The sequence below is a fragment of the Microtus pennsylvanicus genome, chromosome 8 (assembly GCF_037038515.1).
Source record: "Microtus pennsylvanicus isolate mMicPen1 chromosome 8, mMicPen1.hap1, whole genome shotgun sequence".
Lineage (NCBI taxonomy): Eukaryota > Metazoa > Chordata > Mammalia > Rodentia > Cricetidae > Microtus > Microtus pennsylvanicus.
In genome coordinates, this window is record NC_134586.1 from 6,010,850 (window position 1) to 6,035,046 (window position 24,197).

The 24,197-nt window shown below is 43.9% G+C and overlaps 1 protein-coding gene across 16 annotated transcripts in view; it reads left to right on the top strand.

Moving 5' to 3' along the window:
* The window catches only part of Sox5 (SRY-box transcription factor 5), a 998,560-nt gene that overhangs the window by 787,099 nt on the left and 187,264 nt on the right, over positions 1–24,197 (top strand). For all 16 annotated transcript variants that reach the window (XM_075982319.1, XM_075982312.1, XM_075982308.1 and 13 more), the window contains 3 exons: positions 3,004–3,090; positions 16,399–16,571; positions 22,238–22,306. In XM_075982319.1, the coding sequence (XP_075838434.1) occupies positions 3,004–3,090; positions 16,399–16,571; positions 22,238–22,306 (329 nt within the window). The remainder of the gene's footprint in view (positions 1–3,003; positions 3,091–16,398; positions 16,572–22,237; positions 22,307–24,197) is intronic.

Below are 24,197 nucleotides of genomic sequence, written 5' to 3' on the forward strand. Positions count from 1 at the left end.
ATATTGGGATTTTGCCATTTTGTCTTTTCCGTTTCTAATCATAGATTTCCTTACTGTTCTCTGAGAAACTCCGTCACTCTGGAGGGCACCCGACTGTCCCCATGACTGGACGCCATCCCGTAGCATGACTATAGGAACGGCCTGTGAGGGCATGAGACCATGGCAGGAAGTGCACTGTGGGAAGTAGGCTTTCCGGCCCTATTTATGTGACAGAAATTCAGGCAGCGAGCTGAAAGCGAAGGCTGGGTGTACAGACCCCACCCCTCACAGCTACTCCAGGTAGCTGCTGTTATAGATAGGTGACAATCTGGTTTGCTTCTCACTCATAGCTCAGGAGTCTTCTGGTTTATAAGTAAAAGAGGTAATTTAATTGTACATGCTCATAGGATTTTTTAAACCATTCAGTGCAAACTCCATAGTGCAAAATCATATAATTAGATTAAATTCTGATGCTAATGAGACCCTCAAAAAAATCTAGCCTTTAATCCCATAGTTAAGACTCATGCAAACACATTATTCTGTAAAGTTCAATTTATTCTTTGCAATTTTTACTTTAGTGGAGTTCTGAGTGGCCCCTGGAAACTGGAGCTTCCCCACAGAGGAAGTGAGGGTGTGTCTGTCTGTGTGAGCATGTGTGTGCATGACTGAAACCACAGGCTGAGATTTGCATTTAGCTTCACAGTGGCCGAGTCCTGTGTTTCCCTAAGCTTTGGTTTCTTAACAGGTGAATATCAATCTTTACCTGCCATGAGAAGTTTGCCATGCCACACAGAAGGGGCTTTTTCTTCCCTTCCTCCCTGTCTCCCTCCCATCCTCCCTTCATCTCTCCATCCATCCCTCCCTTCATCCGTCCATTCATCCCTCCGTCCTGTATGCTAAGAGTCAACTTGAACCAGCTCTCTGAAAGCCTTATATCTTAAGGCTTGTTAATAAGGAGGCCAAGAACGTTCTGCAGGTTCCACAAGTCTGGCTGCTGTTTCTTTAACTCTGCAACTTAGACAGAAGACTTCTGTCCCTTTATGAGGCGGCGACAGTAGATATTTTGTCTAGCTGCAAGGGAAAGGCATTGCCAGGGCCCTGGCAGACAATAGCCTTAAAAGTAAAAAGGTCTCTTTCTGGAGCAGGGAGGCTCAGGGGCCATTGTTAGTCCACAGTGGATTTCTCTTGCCGCATTCCTGCTCTGCAGAGGTTTGTTAGCTTTTAATGACTGACAGAACTCTCTTACAAATACCATACTGGCCATGCCCTGTTTACACGCTACTCAGGCAATTTTTTTTTTTTTTTTTTGAGCTCTGAATAAAGAAACAGTGGTGTTTGTTTGACCTACTCTGATAAGGTTTAAGAACTGATTTTCCCAGTGCTCACTGGGAATGTAGACACACTGAAGTTTAGTGCAGAAGGGTTTTTAACTTGCTTTAGACATCATGACGCTAGTGGAAACACCGACTACAGCCCCAGTCTGCACTCTGGCTGACCACCGCGTTGCTATTGTCATTTCCAAAGGTGAGATTAAAAAAAAAAAAAACAGGGCTGTATATTTTAGGGAAATGTACAAGGAAGTTCATTCCTTCATAATGAAAATTAGAAATGGGTATTTCGTGACAAAGATAAATATATATTTTAGCCACATAGCATGCATGGTACATATACCTATATATGGACAGGATTTAAAACAATAACTATTATCTTTTGCCATTTAAATTCCACCTATCATTTTCAATATCTCAGAAATCTTCTGTCCTTAACTTCTGCCTCACTGAAACCCCCAGGACAGGCGGTCTCTCTGATAAGTTAGCAAGTCATCCCTTTCTGTTCCTCCTGGGGGGCCAATAATCATTGGGACAAACAGAATGCGTGATGGTGCAGACAGCAACATGTGTCTAAGACCCAGGATGACGGGTGTAGCGCTGTCATTAGATGAGACCCGGGGCACACAGGGCACACAGGGCACACTGACCCTCTGGGAGTGTGAGTGCTTGTTTGGTTTTCTAACCGAATCCAAGGCTGACTACAGATCTGAAATGTTTTGTCGCTGCATCCCCGGCCAGACGCTGACAGGAACGGACGCAGGGCTCCATTGTGTGCACCTGAGTCTAATGTGTGCCGCTTTGATTACAGTTGTGTTTACTTAGAGCGAAGGCTCAGGACAAAAGGGGAGGGCCGAGCCAGGGATCTACAAACACAAACCACGCTCTGGAACTCGTGACCTTGCTCTCGAAAATGTGTCTGTCCTGTCCCAACCTGGGGCATTTGCAAAAAGCGTGATACAAATCTGAACTAAGCAAATAATGCGTTTCCATTAGAGACATCACTCGCTTCACCCAATTTGGCCATCTTTGAACAGCGCCTTTTATGTCAACCTTTTTGTTTGTTTGTTTGCTTGCTTTTTATTTATTTTTTTTCCGTGTTCACTGTGTACGCACAAATCTTGCCACGGCGCGGTGGTCGCCACCACACAATGTTACACATATTATAAAGTGCACGGAACTGTAAACACACAGAGAGACGTAATTACATGCAGCAGGTTTAAGGGCTAATTCTTTGCCTCTTTTTTTTTCACTCCGCATTTTATCAACATAATTATTTTGTGACTACAGACTAACACTCTGAAATTGACAAGCATCCATTATAGCAAGAATTTGTCCACCAAATTTAAAACAATGTGCTGTGGGTTCGCACAAGCCCATTATCATAAAGAATTAGCACGGCTTTGTTCTGCAAGGGGAAAAAGCTAATGATTTCGAAACAGCAGGTGACCAAACACACACACACACACACACACACACGCACGCACACATACACGCACACATACACGCACACACACACGCACACACACACACTCTCTCTCTTTTAACTCCCTCTTATCAGTTTGTTGATGAAGTCATTATGAACTGGGGCCAGGACCGCAATGGCCTTATTCTTAGCAGACAGGTTTCCATGAGCCCGCTGCAAAGAGTGCTGCCTGTTTGATTATAGCTGTCTTTTATTTTTTTCTTTCCTTAGATACCCCCAGTATTGAAAAGCTGCTCTCGAAGGACTGGAAAGACAAGCTCCTGGCAATGGGATCAGGGAACTTCGGAGAAATAAAAGGTAGGAAGTATGAGCTGCTTTGATCTGGAATGCTCAGAAATGAAGCTGCTGTTTGTAAGGCTTAGCGTTTCTGGAGCACTTCTGTCCCGGGCCCTCTGCTTCCTGCACGCTCCCCGGCCGGCCTTCCTACTAGCTGCGAGTAGACCCAGTCTCTCTGGGTGTTCTCTGTGCACTGTGTAGGATCAAGAATAGGGTTTTGGTTTTCTTGTCTTAACAGCACAAAGCCTCTCTCTCTGGCTTTATTCTCCTTCTCCTCCTCTTCTTTGACTTGCACGACTTATTTCAAAGGTACGAATACATCATCAGCATGGTGAGGTTAGAAATACAGTTCATATTCTATGTCTAAAGTATGCATACTTAGAGTGGGCAGCTGGAACCCATCACGATGAGCAAGGCAGACGAAGTACAAGGGTGTTTCCAGTCAGTGTCTACCACATTATCTTTGAACTTATTGGAGTCAGCGATTACAACTAATAAAAGCTCTCTGAGGACTTCAGAAAACATTGAATATTCATATCTTAACAAACTTCCAGTAACAAGGGAGCAGATTTAATTTTCTCATGTAGAAATGGAAGCAGATGACCCTTTCAGTTAGTTCTAAAGCAGCACTTCTCAGAGTATGGGGCAGCCCACTGCACCCTGTTGCTGCCAGCGTGGTACTTGTAGTCCTAAATTCTAAAGCAATATTAACTTTGAGAATGTCAAGATGCTTGGTCATCAACAGCATCACATCTGCTTATGCACTGTGGTGCTTGTCTTTAACAGGTGCTAAAATAAAGTTCAAACATCTACCAATTAATATCAGTAGATACATATATACATATAAGCACATATCTAGTCTAAGTGACTTTGTGGTGTATAAATCGAAGTGACAGTCTCTTCTGTAAGGCTCTGTTCCTCCATCCTTCCAAGTATCCTGGAGTAAAGCAAAACATTTGTGTGTATATATATATATATATACATATATATGTATGTATATATATATACACATATACACATACACATATATATAGATAGAAATATACATATATACTGATATTAATTTTAGATGTCTGAAATTTACATTTAGCACCTGTCGAAAATAAACTTCACAGTTCATAAGCAAACTCTTTTTTCATATCTGACTGTTTAGAAGGTTCCAGAAAAACCATTTGATTGGTGATTTACTTGTTTGTCAGTCATTAGAAGCTGCATCTGTTCTGGCTTCAGAGGCTGAGAATGGGTAGCGAGATGAGGGAGAATTCAACAAGTTTGATGACCAGCATCTATCTGGAAGGAAACTGAAATGAACAATTAGCATTCCTCAGAGCTTTCCAGAACTTAAGGGGAACACAAAGGGACGCTTAACACCCCGGGATATCAAGCCCTTCACCTTTTTGAGGAATTTTTAAGCATGACCTCCAAGGTGAGGGACGTACAGTCCCTGCCTAGTCTTCCACTACTGACCTCAACCACCCAGAGTGGAGGCAGAGGAGTGCCTGCTTCAAGCCTTGCAATCCAGTTCCTCCTTCTCTTCCCTCACAAGTCAGACTTGAAAGCCCTGAAGGCAGTGATGCTAAGCTTAGATAGAGGCTCCTTGCTGTCCTTTGAGCCTAGCCTGGGGGCTGCTTTAGGATGCTCTAGTACAATCACAGAAGAAGTTTCTGTCTTTAATTTCGAGTTTTTAAAGCTTTGCATTCAGAGACCAAGTTCAGTTACTGTCTTCTGGTTCTGTTAAAGAAGAAGAAAGCTGTTTCCAGAAGCATTTTTGAAAGCAACTGTGTGCCTTTTTTTCTGCCAGGGGAGATGGTTATTAGGTGTTCGGCTCAGGTTTCCCAGTGAAGTGGGGAAAACAGCATTGAGTTGACCGTGTGTGACAGTCACAATTGCAAGTTATTGTTCATGGGTGCAGAGGCTACAATAGAAGATTGCCTCTGGGGGTAAATGAATTTGGGGGGTCAGTGCCCAGGAATGTGGTTTCTTGCCACCTCAGAAGAAGTCAGAGAACAATGGCTGCCTTGTTTCTGCAACCGTTTTAACCTAGGCAGAGGAAGGTGTGAGACTCACACATTTGTCTACTGTTTCTGGCTGGGAGACCAAAGGGTTGGGCTTTGCATGTTCTTTCAAAATAGGAAAACATGAATGTGCTGAATGACTGGGTTTGGCCATGATCATTTTAAATAATAGATTAGAATAGAACTTTCACATAGGTCAGGGTGGTGTAGCCAGCTCCACAGCAGTTACTGCATCTTAGATGGGGAGAAGGGCTTTCTGCTTATCTTGGCCAGTTTTATTTAAATTTTATTGACTCTCAGATAAAAGGAATCAGAGAGAGGGAGGGGAAAAGGGGACAGAGAGAGAGAGACAGAGAGAGAGAGACAGAGAGAGAGATTGAAGAAGAGATATGAAGAGATATGAGAAGGTGTTGGGGGACTGGGGCAAGAAGGGGATAGGGATTATTGACTGAGGTTTCTTTCCTGCATGGTTCCTGCAGCCATTAAGTGTTGGTAGAGAGGCTCCTTGTTGGTTCCCGTCTGCCTGGCTAGTTTAGACCGAAATAATCCTACAGGAACTGTATTAATTAAATCACTGCTTGGCCCATTAGCTCTAGTTTCTTATTGGCTAACTTGTACATCTTAATTTAACCCATTTCTATTAATCTCTGTAGCCTCACGTGGCTGTGGTTTACCAGCTAAAGTTACGACATGTCTGACTCTGGTGGTAGCTCCATGGCTTCCCTAACTCCGCCTTGTTCCTTTCATGCTATAGGCCAAGCCAGGTTTCTTTATTCATTAACCAATAAAATCAACACATAGACAGAAGGAACTACCACACCAGTTAAGTCCCAAAGAAATCACAGAGAGGCCTACTTTAATCATAAGCTGATTGTCCCAGTAACTCAGGCTTCTTATTAATTAATTCTTATAACTTACATTAGTCCATAATTCTTGTCTGTGTTAGCCACATGGTTTGGTACCTTACTTGTCGAGGCAGCCGCATCTTGCTTCCTCTGCATCTGTGTCACAACTGCAGACTGCACTTCCCTCTTCCCAGCATTCTCATTGCCCCACCTCTACTTCCTGCCTGGTTACCCTGCCTATACTTCCTGCCTGTCTACTGCCTATCAGCATTTTATTGAAAATAAATCAAGTGACAGGATAAAAGACCATTGTCCCACAGCACTCCCCCCCCCCATTTTTTAAACAAGAACTGTGAATCTAATATCCTTTGTTTAGCTTTTCTCTTTACTGTTATCCATAACAACTTGTAACCAACATTCTGAACAAAGGAAAATATCCATAGTTCTTTTTTATGGAATGTAGGCATTGTTTTCCAGGCTATTTCCTGCTGATTTGTGCTGCTGATAACCCTATCTCAAGTAAAACAAAGCATGAGGTGGGTTGAATGCATAGGGCTAGAAGGACAGAAAGGAAGGCTGATGCCATATGTAGCTAATATTGCAGTGAATTTATGGGGCCATGACCTCCTACAGCAATGGAATACCCATGTCAACATTCCTGCAGTCCCCAAAACTCATGTTTCTGGGAAGGATATTATAAAATATTATAAATGAAGGTCATCAGCCATTCAGGCTGTACAGAACACAAAACAACTAGCAAACCTTCAGAGTTACTAATAGCCTTGCCTTTAAAATAGTTAACCAAGAAACCCATATGGGTTAAATAATGGCCTTTAACAGAAGACAAACTCAAGCTTTAGAGCAATTAGATGCTCACCATATTGAAGAACCAACCAGCCCTTGAAATTCACCCTGTATTTGTTGTTAAAAAGAAATCTGGAAAATGGAGAATGGTGATAGATCTAAGAGTTGTCAACAAGGTTATTCAGCCTATGGGCCCTCTACAGTCTGGAATTCCTTTGCCTTCTCTATTAAGAAAAGGGTGGCCTCTTATAGTTATTGATTTAAAGGATTGTTTCTTCACTATATCTTTACAAGAAAAGGGTCGAGAAAATTTGCTTTCACAGTGCCTACTAGGAGGTACCAGTGGACCATCCTCCCACAGGGAATGTTCAATAGTCCCACCCTATGCCAATACTTTGTAAATCAGTCATTGGAAATAATACGTAAGCAATTTTCTAATTCTACATTTTACCATTATATGGATGACATTTTGTTATCTGACTCAAATGCAGATAATTTAGAAAGAATATTTGAAGAAGTAAAAAAGTTTTGCCTAAATGGGGATTACAAATTGCTCCTGAAAAAATACAAAGAGGAGATTCTGTCAATTACTTAGGGTACAAAAAAGGTTTACAGAAAATTAGAACACAAAAGGTACAAATTAGGAGAGACTGATTGTAGACTCTTAATGACTTTCAAAGATTGTTAGGAGATAGGGAATGCTTGTAGATTTAATACTGTAGCCAAGTCTGTGCTGTTTTCTTCAGTAATTTAGCTGTACAGTGCTGACCCATGAAATACTTTGCAGGTATTTGGACAAATTAGTAGAGTCACAACTTGGAGAAGTTTATGAAAAGTGCTTCTCACTATAAGTATTCAAAGAGAGTAAGTGGGAAACTTTTCCCATAGGAAGAATAAATATGATACATTGGCTGTTCATAAGTAATTGTATTTAGATTCTATCTCACTTTTTTTTCTCAAGAAACTGTTAGTAAAGGTTGCTGGCCTTTGAGAGAATAAAGTTACTCATTTCTCGCTTTTACATTTATTTTACTATGTGTGCAAGTGTTTGCAGACATGTGCACAAGCATCTGCACCCATGCTTCTGTGTAGGCCATGGATTTGTAGATGTCAGTTCCCTCCTTCCTTCAAGTAGGCTCTTGAGCCCAGGCTTGGCAGCAAGTGCATTTACCCACAGTGCCTTGGCACTGACCCCCTCATTTTCCCTTTTTAAAACACCAGAACATTTTGCCTGGTATCATACCATTTTATACACTGGCACTTCAGAGATGTGACACATTCAGGTTTTTAATATATACTAGAATTAACCCTCTCATGCACACACGGAAGGTACCCAGGATCTAGTTTTGACGTAACCGTTGGCCTGCAAAGCTCCGTCAATGGCAGCCAGTCAGCTCATGCTATACTCCAAGGAGCTGCCTGAGGAAATGGTTACTTCCCTTCTCCTCAGACATATTGTTGTCACTGGGCATCTCTCAGAGACTTTCTATGTCATCTGCAGCAGAAACTCTGAGTAGCAGTGGTGGCTAGGGTGACAGATGCCTTTTGTAGGCCAGCGGTAATTGGGGATGGGGAAGTGATGAGAGCTGGCTACCAGTGGTACCCACATTGTTTCAGCTAGCGTGGAATTTCATGACACCAAAGATCAGGGCACTTCACCTGAGGACAGTATCTGGGGATCCATGGTGACTCTGACTAGTCTAAACAGGTCATCCATTTTCAGCCTACACAGGACTCAGAACTTCTAATTTTTTAGTTAAGGCCATGAAATGCTGTATGTATAATGTAGAGGGGAATGCCAGCTGAGCTTGACAATATAAAAATATGACTATTTCAAACCCATATTTTTGCTCATTCTAGACAATGGGGCATGCAGAAAACACTGAACATCTCTGGATTCATGTCAAAAATCCTTTGGGCAATACAATTGACTTTGAGCTCAGGAATTAAGCACGGGAGTAGAGTCAATACCTGGATTAAGATAATCTCTCAGGTGATGTACATTTTTGAAATAGACAAGCACATTGAGTATGTGCCTTGAGAGAGATAATTATTCTGTTTAAATGACATTAAATAACTTGAAAATGAGCAGGATTAAAACAGAAGTCAGTCACAAAAATCCGCCCCCCAAGGACAAGATCTAAGTCCTGGTGAGATAACTTGGTAGCTCGTGAAGGGCTTGCATTGGGTCCCAAATCTACAGTAGAAAGCTAAGCTGGGTGGGCCTGGTGTCCGGGTTGTAACCCCAGCACTTGGAGGCAGACAAGTAGATCCCTGGCACCTGGGGCCAGCTAAGCAAGACTTCTTGACCAGTCCCAGCTATTAAAGGACCCTGTCTCAAAGACAGAGTTGATCTGTGTCTGAGAAATGACCTAACTCATTCAGAATTTTGAAAATTTAAAACATATATACAACAACGCCAAGATTTTGATCTGTTCATGTGTGTGTGTCACCTGGAAAGGTGTCTTAAACCTATCTTTAAGGCCCTGTAGTTGTTTAAGGGTCAAAGGCATTGCCCTGTGAGAGTGGCATTTGCACGCTGACCTGAAGCTTTTAAGTCTGTGCAGTTTCAGAGAGGCTGAGAATGTTTCTTCCTGTGAGAGCTGTCACACCCTGAAGATGTTTAATGAAGAGTAAGAAAGAAGTAAGGTATATCACACAGAGTTGTTTACTTCTAAATAAAGTAAATGTTTATGTTTTTAATCCTCTCAGCCCAATCTCCAGCCTCTGCTAAAAAAGTATCTTCAAATGTCATGAGACTGAAGAAAGTCTGATGCACAGAGGGTATTGCAGGGGAAGCAGCTCTGCAGTGTGCATGAAAAGGCAACACGCCTGCGCTTTTGGTTGCCCGGTGGTCAGCCTACCATTGGGTGTACAAGCAAACTTAGGGATGGAAAGAGGGTGCCGCCACCAGATCTCAGAGGTCGCTGGGTGTAGGGTTTTATGCACACTGTACTGAGTGCGTGATGTGGGGCAGGAAGAGAACTCCTCTGGCAGATCTCAGGGTTCTGCGTGTGGGTTTTTACATGTGTGTGTTGTACTGAACGCAAGACAGTCTTTCATGTGCTTGCTTCAGGTGTGATAGGAAATACTGAGGTCATATTTTATCTGAGCTTATGTTAGACATTGTTATCCTGCCGCTTAATACAGTTTATAAGCTTGAGAGGAATTGAGTTGTAAAGTTAAAATAATGATAACATCATTTGTATTCTTGCAGATACAGATTCTTCCAAAGCTTGTAAAATATGATCTGGACTGTTGGATACTCAGTCCCCAGATTCTTCTAGCTTCATGCTAATCCTAGTAAGGGGGCAACAGTAAAGCCACAGCAGCGAGCAGTCATGTGACCCCAATTCTTTCACGTACCCTGGGAAAATCAGTCTTTGTCTTGTGGTTTCCATTTCCTCATCTGCTCATTTAAGGGAAGTCAATGCTAAGTATTTATTGCTTATCACCCCATAAACAACTTCCTCACAAAATTATTGCGATAGGCATCTTGTCCCAGTTCACAGATTGTTAAAAAATAATAATAGCCAGAGACCAATTATCCTAAACCACATACTGGTGTTGCGGTATATATAGCCTGCGCCTTCTGCATGATGCTCAGTGGTCTATCTTTCATGGCATTAGAATAGACTATCTCTAAAGACCTTTAAATATTGAGAACACTTCCAGACAGACTGTACATGAAGAGCACCATGAAATTCCAGCCAGAGTAGTTAGTGCCTAGCGCTCCCTGTAACACATCCTGGCATCTCTAGTCTGTTCATATGTGGACCTTCCTACCAGTTTGAATCTTTGAGTGAGATTCTGAGATCAAAGTGGTTAATATCATGGCTGCTCCTCTAGAGGAGCAGGGTGTGATTTCCAGCACCTACATGATGGCTCACATCACCTGGAACCTCCAGTTCCAAGGAGTCCTGTGCACTCTCTGGCCTCTGTCAAAACCAGACATACATGGAGGCCAACCATCCGTTCAATACAATAAAAATAAAATAACACATAAGTTAATTAAAATTTTCATAGCATATATAACAGGTATTGCGTGCAATCCAAATACAGCAAATATAATGGGATATTTTGTAAAACTGATTTTTGCATTTTAAGGACATTAAGGAGTTGGGTGCAAGCACCTTGAAAGAAGTTATTTGCATTACATTAAATGAAAACCCAAAAGTAAACACGTACAATCATTACTGAGGGCTGGGGGATGGCTCAGCAGTTAAGCACACTCGTTCTTGCAGAATTACAGGCAGTTGCGAGCTGCGCTGTGTGGGTGCTGGGAACTGAAATCAGCTCCTCTATAAGAGGAGCAGGTCCTCCTAACTGCTGTTATCTCTCTGACCCCCTTTTATTCTGTATTTTTTAGTTTTAACCACTTCAATAGCTTGTTCGGATACAATAAGGATCACTTAAAGTACCATCCTTGTAGATAGAATTGTGCAGCCTTTTGACTATTCTTGGGCTGATTTTGTTCATTCAGCTAACAGATATCAGGTATCCACAAAGCATGAGGCCTCATTTTGTAGATGTTAATAGCACAGAATAAATTGATGTCCTGCTATTACAGAACTTTTAATACAATACACAGAAAGTCAATAAGAATACAACATAGAGAGCATGATATTGGTTGACAAGAAGCAAGGTGTGATGACCTCTTTAATGTTAGTGTTTAAGAGAGGTCACTAGCGGAGCTGCCATTCAAGGTTCATCTTGAGTGCCCGAGTGTTTGTTTATCTCTTCCATATAGAGTTAAGCTATGAGCGACCATTCTTTCCTGGGTAACCCTCTACAAGCACTGACATTTAGGACTGGGCGAGTCTCACAGGAGCTGTGCTATAGATATGACTCAAGGAAGGGAAGAAGCCAGTCCTGGGAAACAGTTGTCTCCTTGGGTACCATTATCGTGGTCAAACTGAGGCTACAAATATGATGCTTGATACCATGGGATGCTGCTGCCTAGGGATACTGTGGTCATCTTAGTTTATCCAAGTACAGCTTGCGAAATTCCCACATGCCACAATCTACCTAGAGACTGGTTTCTTAGAACAAAGCCCTGATGCTCAGCTCTGCATAACTACAACCCTCAGAGGACTATGGGAAACTATGAGTTTTCTAGAGACCTTGGTGAGATATAAATCATGAGGGGGACCCTCCTGCATCTAGTGGAGGTAAGGTAATTCTTGTTGTTCTGAGTTGTGTGACATGCTTTGATGTCCTCTTCCAAGCTTAGGACACTGAACATTTGTTCGGACTGTTGGTTTTCCTGGGGAAAGCAATGGATTCTGGGATGCAGGAGAGAGAACTTCTACACAGATGATGGGAGAGAGGCAGGTCAGGGGTCAGCAAGTGGTGGTAGAGAGGAAGACCCATGAGAAGATGCGTGCTATTTCCAGGGTCAATAGGACATGGACAAAGAATGAAGAGGAACACCTCATGTCAGGATAGGCTGGGGCTGGGTCCCTCCCCGAGGCAGGGGCACTGGAGTTGGGCCCAGTCCTCAAGATCTCTTCTATTATACTAAGAAGTCCTCTGACCCACATTACCTTGGTGGAACCTACATGAGCATGCAGGGCTGTCCCTCACCTGATTGTTAAGCAAATGGAAATAATAACACAGGGTGTTTTTGACTTCCAGTGAACATTGATTCCAGGTATGCTAAAACACGCTGATAGCTAGTACACCAGAATCAATGGCGCCCTGGAAAGTTGGGGAGTAAGTTCCCGGCTCCGATTCAGAGGAGACTGAGCTTAGCGTGCAATGTGGCTCTCAGTGTGTCACACTGTTTGCTGCTAGGAGCTCTGGCTTTAGAGGGGTAGACACTAGCTGCTAAATGTTTTCCCTCCAGTGAGGGCAGCACCCGGAGCTCTCCCAGGACCTCGGTAATATTCTTTGTTGTTGTTCATTGTTTGTTTGCGTTTTTTTTTTGAGTCTAGACTGTTGTTTGAGTCTTTGCTAGTCTCTTCCTGTTCACAGAGAACTCTGTAAGCCCTTTTTATGCACTGGACAGCCTTTGTGAAAAACAAAGGAATTTGAAAGCACAGCCATCAAACCTATCCCTTTGTTTTAGCCTAAAAGTTTCACAGAAACAGACCCACGGCAAAAAATTTACCCTCTTGGCTACAGTCTCCCAAACCCAACCTGAAATCCTATGCAGTAGCTATGAAATGAAAGCCTCTAGTCTGTCCTAGCAACAATGTGGTCACTTGACAGGAGAGCAGTCACAAGCGAGGGGGTTCTTCTTCATACCACTCACTGGACAAGGTTCAAGGGTTTGTTGTCTGCCAGGCCTTTACCATTGTTTTGCTTACAGTGGGGGAGGAACGGAATTCAAGATATAATAGTGTCTCAGGCACTCAGTGGTGACCTGGACACACAGGGAGTAGCTGTAGGTTTGTTCATTGACGAGCTGGAGAAGTAGTGAGGGGCTGGGGTGGAGCCCCTTGGAGGAGCATGACAGAGAATGCCCAAGGCCCCAGAGGCCATCTTTAGTGCTGGAGAGAAGAAAAGCAAAGTGGAGTAGGCTCAAGGTTCACAAAATTAGAATCATTTGATTTTAGATGTGAAATATGTTTGATCTGCATAGTTTAGTGGCAGTCCATGAAGTTTTGCTACACTCTTTCCCATCTCATCAGCAAAACCATTCATCTCCATACCCTGGTGCTGTATTGGCTTGAGCTGGTGGACTTGTGCTTCCCTGGCTCTCGAATTATATGGCTGCTTATTTAGGTGAGATATATTTTCTGAAAATATAAGTAACTGTAGAAACGTACCAAATATGTAAATATAAAGAAAAGTCTAAAATAACGTACAACCTCCTCCCTAGGATGGTTCCTGAAGACATGGAGGTGCAATAGCGTTCAGTCTTTTCCCCTTGCACTTACATGCACTTACACAGACATGGAGGGGAGTGTTAATACAAACACCTCACCTCCATCCAAGTCTTGAACTTCTATCAAGAAATCCCATGTCATCCTTCTTTAGAACAACTTTCTTATGACTGCAGAACACTCCACAGTGTACACGTCTTGCTGTTATGTAGCATTCTGACTTGCCATTTAGATAATTTATGGCTTTTAAATATGAGTAGTTATTTATTCGTATCTATGTTTCTTATCGCGTCTTGGCACATATTTTTGTCCATAGGGTCTCGTAGAAATGATGAGTATCCTCAGACACAATGTTTACTGCTGGTCGAAGGGCGCATGCTTTGGACTTTGTTCAGATTTGGGGCTTTACTATCAAGACAGCATCTTGATGTCCACGGAACAAAGCTTCCTGGGGAGATTTGTATATTTTATGCTAACATAGGAGAGTCACATAGCTCATTTTCCTTAGTAAGATGTCTACATTTGTGATGGAATACAATTTTCTGAGTTATGTTATCTTAATTGGTGTGCTCTATTAATAAACTGTCCTAACTGTTGAAATAGAGAACCATTATAAATACGGACTGAGAAGATGGCTCAGTTGGTAAAGTACCTATTCTAACCCACTAGTTTGAGGGCCTGAATTTGGATGCCCAGCACCCAACATAAAAAGCCAGGTGTCACAGCATTGATTCTTATCACGTCAGATGGATAATTGAACTTAGACCTCAGCGATTCATCTGGACTGGCTAGCCCCAGGGATCCTCCTGTTTCCCTTGCCCTAGTAATGGAATTAGAGGTATGTGCTATCAAAAGGCCTCCAAGTTTAGCCTCAGGCTTCCACTTGTGCATGCAATGTACACACGTATATACACACATACACATGTGTAGACTACCTGTGGGTCACACACACACACACACACACACACACCTGCACATATACACATAGAAATGGTGAATACACAGTAATGAAATATCATAAGTAATGATTCCTACCTTACATCCACACTGAATCACTTTCTGTATGCTCCTGAAAATACATTAGAAACGATATTTATTTTTTGCCTTCTTTTCAAGAAGATAATCTGCTGACTGTAGCCATTCTTCCTTTGAAAATGTGCTTCTCCCTCATAAACTTGTAAGGAGAGACTCACTTGGCCGGCAAGAGCGGCTGGGACACAGTCGATCTCTCTCCTTATGGATTCAGGTGGCAAATGTGTCATTAAAACAGTGGCTAGTGTCTCCTGTGTGGAGCAAACAGTGTATCCAACGAGCGTGTCCTGCCATACTGTTAGCTAGCGCTTTGCCCTGGGGGTCTTGTTTCTCACATGAGTTCTAGAAGAACAATTCAGCTAGCTGCATATCTGTCTTGCTGTGTAGCGTCCATTACTGAACTATCACGTTTGGAACCTGACTTAGATGTGCAGGCATTTTAAATATCTGGACCATGCCCTTCCTTTAAATGACTGCCGTGGCTTCTCTGTTTCTAGATCCATGTATAAGTTTGGGTGAACTTAAGGTGATATTCATCTGCCAACCGCATTTTACCACTCAGTGGGAGACTGTTGTGTTCTCAGACTTGGATCTTTGCTTGTCACCTGTGTCCTGGTTTATACAGTAGCTCAACATGATCTCAGACTTAGTTGGCTATGCCCTAGAACTCCGTCCTTGTTTGTGGTCCTGGGGATAATCCCAGGCCTCCATCACTGTCACATGTGCTCTGTTGCCAGGCTACACTCCAAGAGCCAAGGTGTTCCCTCTATATTAGTATAGGATTTCTCATGCTGAATCTTCCTGGTCAGTGGAAGTGGAGGGATGGCTCGGTGGCTGAGCATGCCACTGCTCTTCCCAGAGGACCAGAGTTCAGGTCCCCTCACCTACATCAGTGGCCCTCATCCTCCTGGAACTCCATAGGACCCAGAACTCTCTTCTGACTGCTGGGGAACCTGCACACATGTGCCTGTATGTTCACACAGATTCATGAATAATGAAACAAATATTTCTGGTAAATGAAAGGTAGATCCTATCTGTGACAATGCCTTGATCTCATCATAATTCAGCTATTAATTTTCCCTGGTTTTGTCTTGCCTCTTTAGTCAGAACAAAAAATAAAGATCAAGAACTCTGGCTCGGGCATCTTTTATCGCCTGCAGGCCCATCAGAGAACCTAAGAATCAAAGATGTGCACTAGCAATTCGTAATTTCCTCATAAAAGGTAGAAAAACTATAGATTATTTATGATGAAAGTGTCAGAATGTCTGCTTATTCTGCCATCCATTTGGCGTGTGTGTGCATGTGTGTGTGCACATTTATGTGAGCTCGCCTGTGTGCACAGGTGTGCATATGCTTATGGAGACCAGAAGTTGATACCTGATGTCCTTGATTTACCCTCCACTTCAACTGTACAACCTCTCTATCCCTGAACCCGGAGCTTGCTGATTGGCTGGAGTGTTGTCAGAAAGAACCCCAGCATCCTCCTGCCTCCATCCCCACAGTACATTTTTATTCTTGTGTTGACATTTTGGGTACGAGCTAAGGATCAAATTCAGGTCCTCGGGCTTGCAGGGTAAGCGTTTTATGAACCGAGCCTTCTCCTCAGCCCGGTTCTGGTACTTTTGATAAACAAAGCAGTTGCTTTTCATTGCTGAAGAAAAAGCTGAAAGAAGGTGGGAGTGTGCCTTCCCTGTCGCCACCAAACGTGTAGTCAGTCAAGTTCCCTCTGCAGCAGAATGCTTTCCCAGAAACGTGGCTGCCTTCTCAATTCTGCCATGTGTCTTCCTGTCATGTTCCTCTCAGGGACTCCCGAGAGCCTTGCTGAGAAAGAACGGCAGCTCATGGGGATGATCAACCAGCTGACCAGTCTGCGAGAGCAACTCCTGGCTGCCCATGATGAGCAGAAGAAGCTGGCTGCCTCGCAGATAGAGAAACAGCGTCAGCAGATGGAGCTGGCCAAGCAGCAGCAGGAGCAGGTGAGAGAGACTGGGGGCAAGGGCATCCTCAGCCAGCTGCCGCCTGTTCCTGGTAATACTGTTCTCAGTAGAGGACGAGGCAGAGCACTCCTCCCCTCCTAGAAAGGAAAGGAAAGGACAGAAAGCAAACACACCCTCCCGCCCTTGCTTAATGGAACCATGTAACTACTTTGGTGGAACCACAATAGTGCGGTGGACTAACCATCCTACCTCTGAAAACCTGAACTGAAATGTCTGAAATTCCCCCAAATCCCAAACGTACCTTTAGTACCAGCAGGATGCCACGCGTGGAAAATCTGACAGCTAGGCTCATAGGCCGAGTCCCGACCAAAGCCTCGGAGTGCAAAACATACTGTAGAGAATTATCTTTGCCACATGGGCACAAGATGTTTATGACATGAAAATGAATGTCGTTTTAGATTTAGTTCACCTCTCCGACAGACGTTCAAAAATCCTGCAACGCCAGTCTAAACAAAGCTAAACACAAGGACATCTGGGTGCTTCTAGCCCCTACGCATTCCACTAAAATATTTCTCAGCCTTCAGTTGTAGTTTTACTGAGGGGGTGAGGGCAATCCCAGGAAAGAACCGTGTCAAATGTCTTCCTCTTCAGTTGACACAACCATTGTGATTGTGAACATAGCATAACTGTGATCACTCTCAATGGTTCCAGTGAACAATCCCTCGTGGGTCCGTGAAGAGCTGGCAGGCCCTACCCACCTCTTACTGCTGAATTGTTGACTATTGGTAGATTCTGGGGTCATTGTCCCCATTTGTATAATAGGCGTTGAGCCTGTCTGGCTCTAATGGAAAGCTTTAAGCCCATAGTCACACAAACGCTTCTGGCTAGACTCTGGATCACAGAACAAAATGAATGGGCATGAATATGGGGGAGAGACTGATAGGGAAGAGACAGGTACACAAGGGTGATAGGGGGACAGGAGGTAGTGGGACATGAATATGGGGGAGAGACTGATAGGGAAGAGACAGGCACACAAGGGTGATAGGGGACGGGAGGTCGTGGGACATGAATATGGGGGAGAGACTGATAGGGAAGAGACAGGCACACAAAGGTGGTAGGGGGACGGGAGGTCGTGGGACATGAATATGGGGGAGAGACTGATAGGGAAGAGACAGGTACACAAGGGTGGTAGCGGGACGGGATGTCGTGGGACATGAATATGGGGGAGAGACTGATAGGGAAGAGACAGGTACACAAGGGTGGTAGCGGGACGGGAGGTCGTAGGACATGAATATGGGGGAGAGACTGATAGGGAAGAGACAGGCACACAAGGGTGATAGGGGACGGGAGGTCGTGGGACATGAATATGGGGGAGAGACTGATAGGGAAGAGACAGGCACACAAGGGTGGTAGGGGGACGGGAGGTCGTGGGACATGAATATGGGGGAGAGACTGATAGGGAAGAGACAGGTACACAAGGGTGATAGGGGGACGGGAGGTTGTGGGACATGAATATGGGGGAGAGACTGATAGGGAAGAGACAGGCACACAAGGGTGGTAGCGGGACGGGAGGTCGTAGGACATGAATATGGGGGAGAGACTGATAGGGAAGAGACAGGCACACAAGGGTGATAGGGGACGGGAGGTCGTGGGACATGAGAGAGGCTCATGTGGTACTCTGTAGCCATAGCTGTGTAAAACCACAAAACAGTTCATCAGTGTGTTGTTGTAGAATGGTGGAAAGAACGAACAGACCACAGAGAGCTCAGAACACATTCCCTGTGGGGACAGTTTGAGAAAGAATGGTTAACGGTGGTGTCAGCTAAGTTCACTTTGAAGACTGGGTAGGATTCAGGCAGGGAAGTGGGGTTCTGATGGGGAGGCAGGAAGTTACCTGATATTGCTCTGACAAGTTTTGTATTTATAGATAGGGGTGACTCTAAACCAGGCAGTGGGGACAGCGTGAACATGGAGAGCTGAATGGAGTCATGGGAGCAGGCTTTGCTGAGGGGGCAGGAAGAAGGGAGCTAATAAATGTTGATCCCGGGTAGAGTTGAGAGTGGGATGCAGGTTTGAACTAAGTGAAGAAGTACCTGGGCAGCGTGGTTTGAACAGTGTGGGGTCTTCTCCACTCACTTGCCTTTTTTTTAAGTTCTTTACTGTTTCATGAAAGATTATTCTGCTCTTTGTGTGGAGGGGGTGCTAATGTTTTTAATTTTTCTTTCCTTTTCTTTTTTTCCTCCTCGTAGTTACCATTTTTATGTTTTTATATGTCTCACTGTGTAGCCCAGGCTTTCCTGTATTCTTTGTCCTCTTGGCTCAGCTGCCCAAATTCTGGGCTTGCAAAGATATGCCACTGTATCCATTATATTTTAATTTGAGTGAAATACCTTATCACTTCCCTTTAAGATGAACTTGTGCTATTTTTGGACACATCCATATTCTTGCTTTGCCCGGTGAGAAGTTCTGATATTTCTGTGATTGTAATAGGCCGGGTTTGTCCTTGAATGTCCATTGCCATCAGCCGAGTCACCCCACAGCTCAGATGAAGGGATTGTTTGCAGAGGTCCCCTGCTCACCTTGAAGGACCTGGTGGCAGCTTCTTCTTTTGAAAAGCAATGGGTTTTTCTGCTCATTTCATCATACAGTCTGGCCCCTCTATGAGTGACATCAGTAGATTCTAGAACGTTTCCTTTTCTCGTGATCTCTGGAATTCTTCTTGGCACCTTAGAAACTAGCCTTGAGATCTTTCCTGAGTGCTCTTCGGTGGGAGAGATGTCTGGCGGTGCTGCCCCCTCTGTCTGATGAGCACCCCCGGGAGAGTTACAGGTTAGGATTGGGGTATCCAGGGCACTCCTCAGTCTGGTCATCTCTCTGGAGCAGCCCTGTGCACCCCCCCTCAGCACTCACAAATCTTCACTCCTCCTCAGGCTGGGGTCAGGAACTCAGGAGTCATCCCAGCCGGTATACTTCTGTATATGAGGGCCCGAGTCCAATCTCAGGTGTGGGGATACATGCTTGTACTCCCAGAGCTGAGGTCCTTGAGGCCCATTGACCAGTCAGCCTTGCCTACTTGGCAAGTTTCAGAACAGTGAAAACACAGTTTCAAAAAATATGGTAGACAGCATTTGAGAAATGACTGCCAAAATTGTCCTGGCCTACACACATACGCACACATGCACACACACACACACACATACACACTCACATGAGAGGGGGAGGGAGGGAGAAGAGTTTGTGTGTGTGTGTGTGTGTGTGAGAGAGAGAGAGAGAGAGAGAGAGAGAGAGAGAGAGAGAGAAACAGAGATAGAGAGAGAGAAGAAAGAGATGAAATTAAAACTCCTTTATTCTGACCCAACTTTCTGTGCAGTTCCCATCAGTGTGGGTTGTCACCCTTTGCATGTGCTAATTGACATGACTCTCACAAACACTGGTGTCCATTCATCCACCACAGCAGCCTTCCCACCAGATTCAGAGCTTCTGTCCATAGCTATCTATTCAACAAATCCTTATCAATCAGGTTCCAATCTAGATATTAGAGGTGGAGAAGGACATAATAATCCCCCGGTGGGCTTCAGAACATTTTCATGAGTGTTGAGAAATACAAAGACAGAGATTGCAAATGAGGGTCCAGATGCAGAGCTGTGCTCTGTTAAAGCTGCGGCCTTAGGAAAAGTGACGAGGTAAGAGACGTGGGCAGAGTTTAGAAGGTAAGGGAGCAAGCTACCTGGCCACCCAGCCAGGGGGCCCCAACAGGAGCTCACAGCAAGCGCAAAGGTTCAGATGCAGAAATAGCTCTGAGAAGTAGCTGCATGCTCAGTGTGTTCAAGAGGAAGGGAGGCAAGAACTCTGGTCAAAGTGGAAAGTCAAGCCACGGGAGGAGATGAAAGGAAAGAAGGAGACTGAACTTAACGGGCTTTCAGTCACGATGCGGTTGCTGCCTTGTGCTCTTGAGTGGGTGGGACAGAAGCGTTTTGAAAAGATGAATAGCGTGGCATGCTATGTCTTTAAAAATCTATCTATGGACACAAGCTTATAATAGCCTGAGGGAAGAAAGGGTAGAAATAAAGAACAGCAGCGAGAGGTTGTTACATCCATCTAGCTTAGGCTGCGGCTTAGCACAGGAGCCAGGAGGGAAGAAGAGTCGAAGTGTTCAGGTTCTTGACGGATTCTTGTGGTATTTCTGACAGGAACTAGGTGTTAAATGGAGTGATACTATGTGAGATACAATCGCCAAACATGGCAATTGAATAATCTTCTTAAAGCAAACAAACAAGCCAAACAAAAGCTACCTTTCTCCTTACCTTCTTCAGAGGAGAGGAAATGTTCAGGGTTATGCCCTAGCATATCTGCTCTTTAGCCAGGAAGGGATGACAGCGTCTTCCTTTCCTCCTCAACTTTCTAATAAAGAAGTTAAAGGAAATAGTTACGTAATAAAAATGACAGGCAAGTCCAGGACTCCTTGTGAGAATGAGGCGCAGGGTTGCCCATTACGGTGGTAAGCTCTGTGAGGTCAGAGGTTACCTTTCAGGGTTCCCACTAGAAGTCAGACGTTGTGAACTCATCTCCAGACTCCCTGATCTTAGCAAGTACATGCTCATCTTGGCAAATGCACATAAACATGCTCTTGATTTAAGTTCACTGCACTCTTAGGTGTTTCCTATGCATAGGGAGTTCTTAAGTTAAATAGAAAACCACATAGTCATAGCTCAGGGTATTATGCTGAGTTCACATAGAAGGGGCTGAGTCCATGTCAGTGGGATGTCACCGCTCTTCTCTGAGGTGGAAAACTCCCAAGGCTGTCACATGCAGGTCTAAATCTCAATTCATTGTAGGCCTGTTGAAGTTGGAGCATCCTTGAGTATGTGTGTGCAGAGATGGGTCTGAAGCTTGAAACAAAAGTCTTGTTCAGGAGAATGAACATAGAACCAGAAGGCATGTGCACAAACGTAGATGGGGGGGAAGGGAATGGTATTGATATTAATCTTTTGATGACTGCCACATCTAATTCAATGCAGAATTAAAAGAGAGTGCCAGGTTCTGGAGCCAAGGGAGAAAGTTCAAAACCAAAAGCATTGGAGGGTGGGAATCTGTTTGGATTGAAAGGGTGTTATCATAACACATTCTGAGCAAGAGAGAGAGAGAGAGAGAGAGAGAGAGAGAGAGAGAGAGAGAGAGAGAGAGAGAGAGAGAGAGAGAGAGATGACCGGTGGCCCTAGGAGGTAAAAGTGGACAAACTCTAAAAGTGTGTGAGGGACGACTGTTAAAGGAGTCTGTGGGAGCCCCAAGTGAGAATAGTATCTACACCAAACGAAACAATCCAAAACTTCATTGAGGAGTCTAGTTCTTTGTGGCCTCGAGCTACTCTGAACGTTGTTTTAGTAGCCCCTCTTTTCATCAAAACACATTGTTTATGGACTGACAATGTCGGTAGAGGGACCTGTTGCTATATCACTGTGGAGAATGATAATTGAACACTTTCAGTGTCTCACTATGATGGGGTACTGTTTAGGCTTCAAATGGGGTGTAAGTGGTCACTGAGATGAAATGTCTTGCTTGATACTCCTTGGGGATGACCTGCTGACAGTTCAACTCATGAGGAGTGATGTTCGCATCTTCTTGTGAGCATCATATCCAATTTTTGGTGGGTAGAAGGTTGCCCTTCCCACCCTGGGTCTCACTGTGTTCTCTATGTTTCTCCACAGATCGCAAGGCAACAGCAGCAGCTTCTGCAGCAACAACACAAAATCAACTTGCTTCAGCAACAGATCCAGGTCAGAAATCAGATTTTCAACATGTTCCTTTTAAAGAAAGACCGTCGTGTCTTAGTCTTGTATAATTCGGTGGAAATGACCTCCAAGCTGCTGGAAGTGCTTTCTGGCCCCGTTCTCTATATGTTGTCTGTGTGGTGCATGTTCAAGTGGTTGCTCTGGCACATGCTATACCTTGACAGGGAGCATCCATCTGAGCAGGCTGCCAGCAGCTTCTTCCTTGTACCTAGGAGCGATCATTATAGAGTTCTGTTCCACTCCTTTATGCTTTAGTGTCGGAAGATGAGCCTGAAGACATTCCTAATGGGGTAGATGGAGGACCGAGTAGAGAGGTACAGCTGGGTTTCGGTCGCAAACTCAGAGGTTTTGTTGACAGAGGCTTGTGATCAAAGAGGGGCTGGGAGAAGGTAGTGATTCGGTATGGGGCAGGTCTCACAGTGGAACTGCCTGGGGAGATCAAGTCCGTCTTTATCCTATGGAGATCCACAGTGTTGAAGGACGCTGATAGGTAGACATACCTGCCATGGTAGTTGTGATGAAATTAAACATGAGAAGAGACTTGCTTTCTAATGTGTACTAACATGGACTTGGACAGAACCGTTTCGTTTTCATCTTGAAGCCCCCTTTTCTGGTGTCACTTATGCCTTGGAGACTCAAAGTTTAAATGATTGTCTGGTTCAGGATTAAATTATTAAATTATTGTTATAATATTAGGGTAGAAATTCATCATTCTTGAACTTTTCTATTGGGATATAATATTTTATAGTGTACATATCATAGAGGCAGATGTAGAAAGTATTTCATTCAGGTTATCAGTGTGGCTTTAATTTATTTACTGACCACACTCATTCCCTTTTATCTGACCGCCTCAGCTACTATGACTTTATCCTACGACATGTGGGCCAGCACTTATTCTTTCTTAGTCCATCCGTAGTCAGGAACTTTCTAAAGCTTAAATTCCATTTGCTATCTGAAAATACTTATCTGATATTCTGATCTCTGTCTCTTTCTCTTTCTTTAAAATGAAGCTGTAACACCTTGTGTAGAAATCAACATACCAACAGGCGTTATTCATCCCTGCTGCACAGGCTGGGTTGTTTTGTTCCACTGTTGCTGCTTCAGACCTCACAAAACAATGAATTCCAGTTTCTGCGTTATGGAACACTGAGCTAGACCGTTATCTAAGCCACACGTAGACTGCCCCGAAACCCTTTGTTGAAGTAGTCTACCTATTAAGAAAGGCCTTTGCCATCCTCTATGGGTTAGATAGCTCTACTCAGTAAGCTAGACTGATTTTGAAGACTTGCAGCTAGAAAGCTTTACACAGGACTGGCATGTTGCAAAAATTCTGTCACCAAATGGTGACTTGTTCAGGGTTTCTCTTTGTTTTTAGTTGGTCTCTCTGAAGGTGAGGTTATTTGGGGCATCTTTCTTCCTCATCTGAAATTTATATTTCAATGAGCGGAAGTGGGGGCATTTTCACACTTACGAACCAGTTTCTACATCAAAATCACTCTTGCCCTGTGAGTTTGTTCTCCTCAGTCCTGAACAGAATGAAGATAAGTTACACTCTGCTGCTTGTTCTGGGGGGAAATCCCACATAGATTTGCACAAGAAATGCTTTCCTCAAATCACTGAGGATCAGTTCTTTATGAAAGGTTTTTTATGGCTCTTAAAAGCAAGATCATTCTGAAATCCATGATTTTAACTGGAGTGAATGTTCTTTCTATATATCTCATGCTAGAGGCTTAACAGGGTTAGCATCTTGTGACAGAACTCTTCACACAACTCATTAGGGTTAGAAGAATAATAAAGGTTCCTGTTCTGCTTTAAAATGACACAGATAATAATGTCTAGAGACCAGACCTTGTCATAACCCCAGAACCCTTCACGT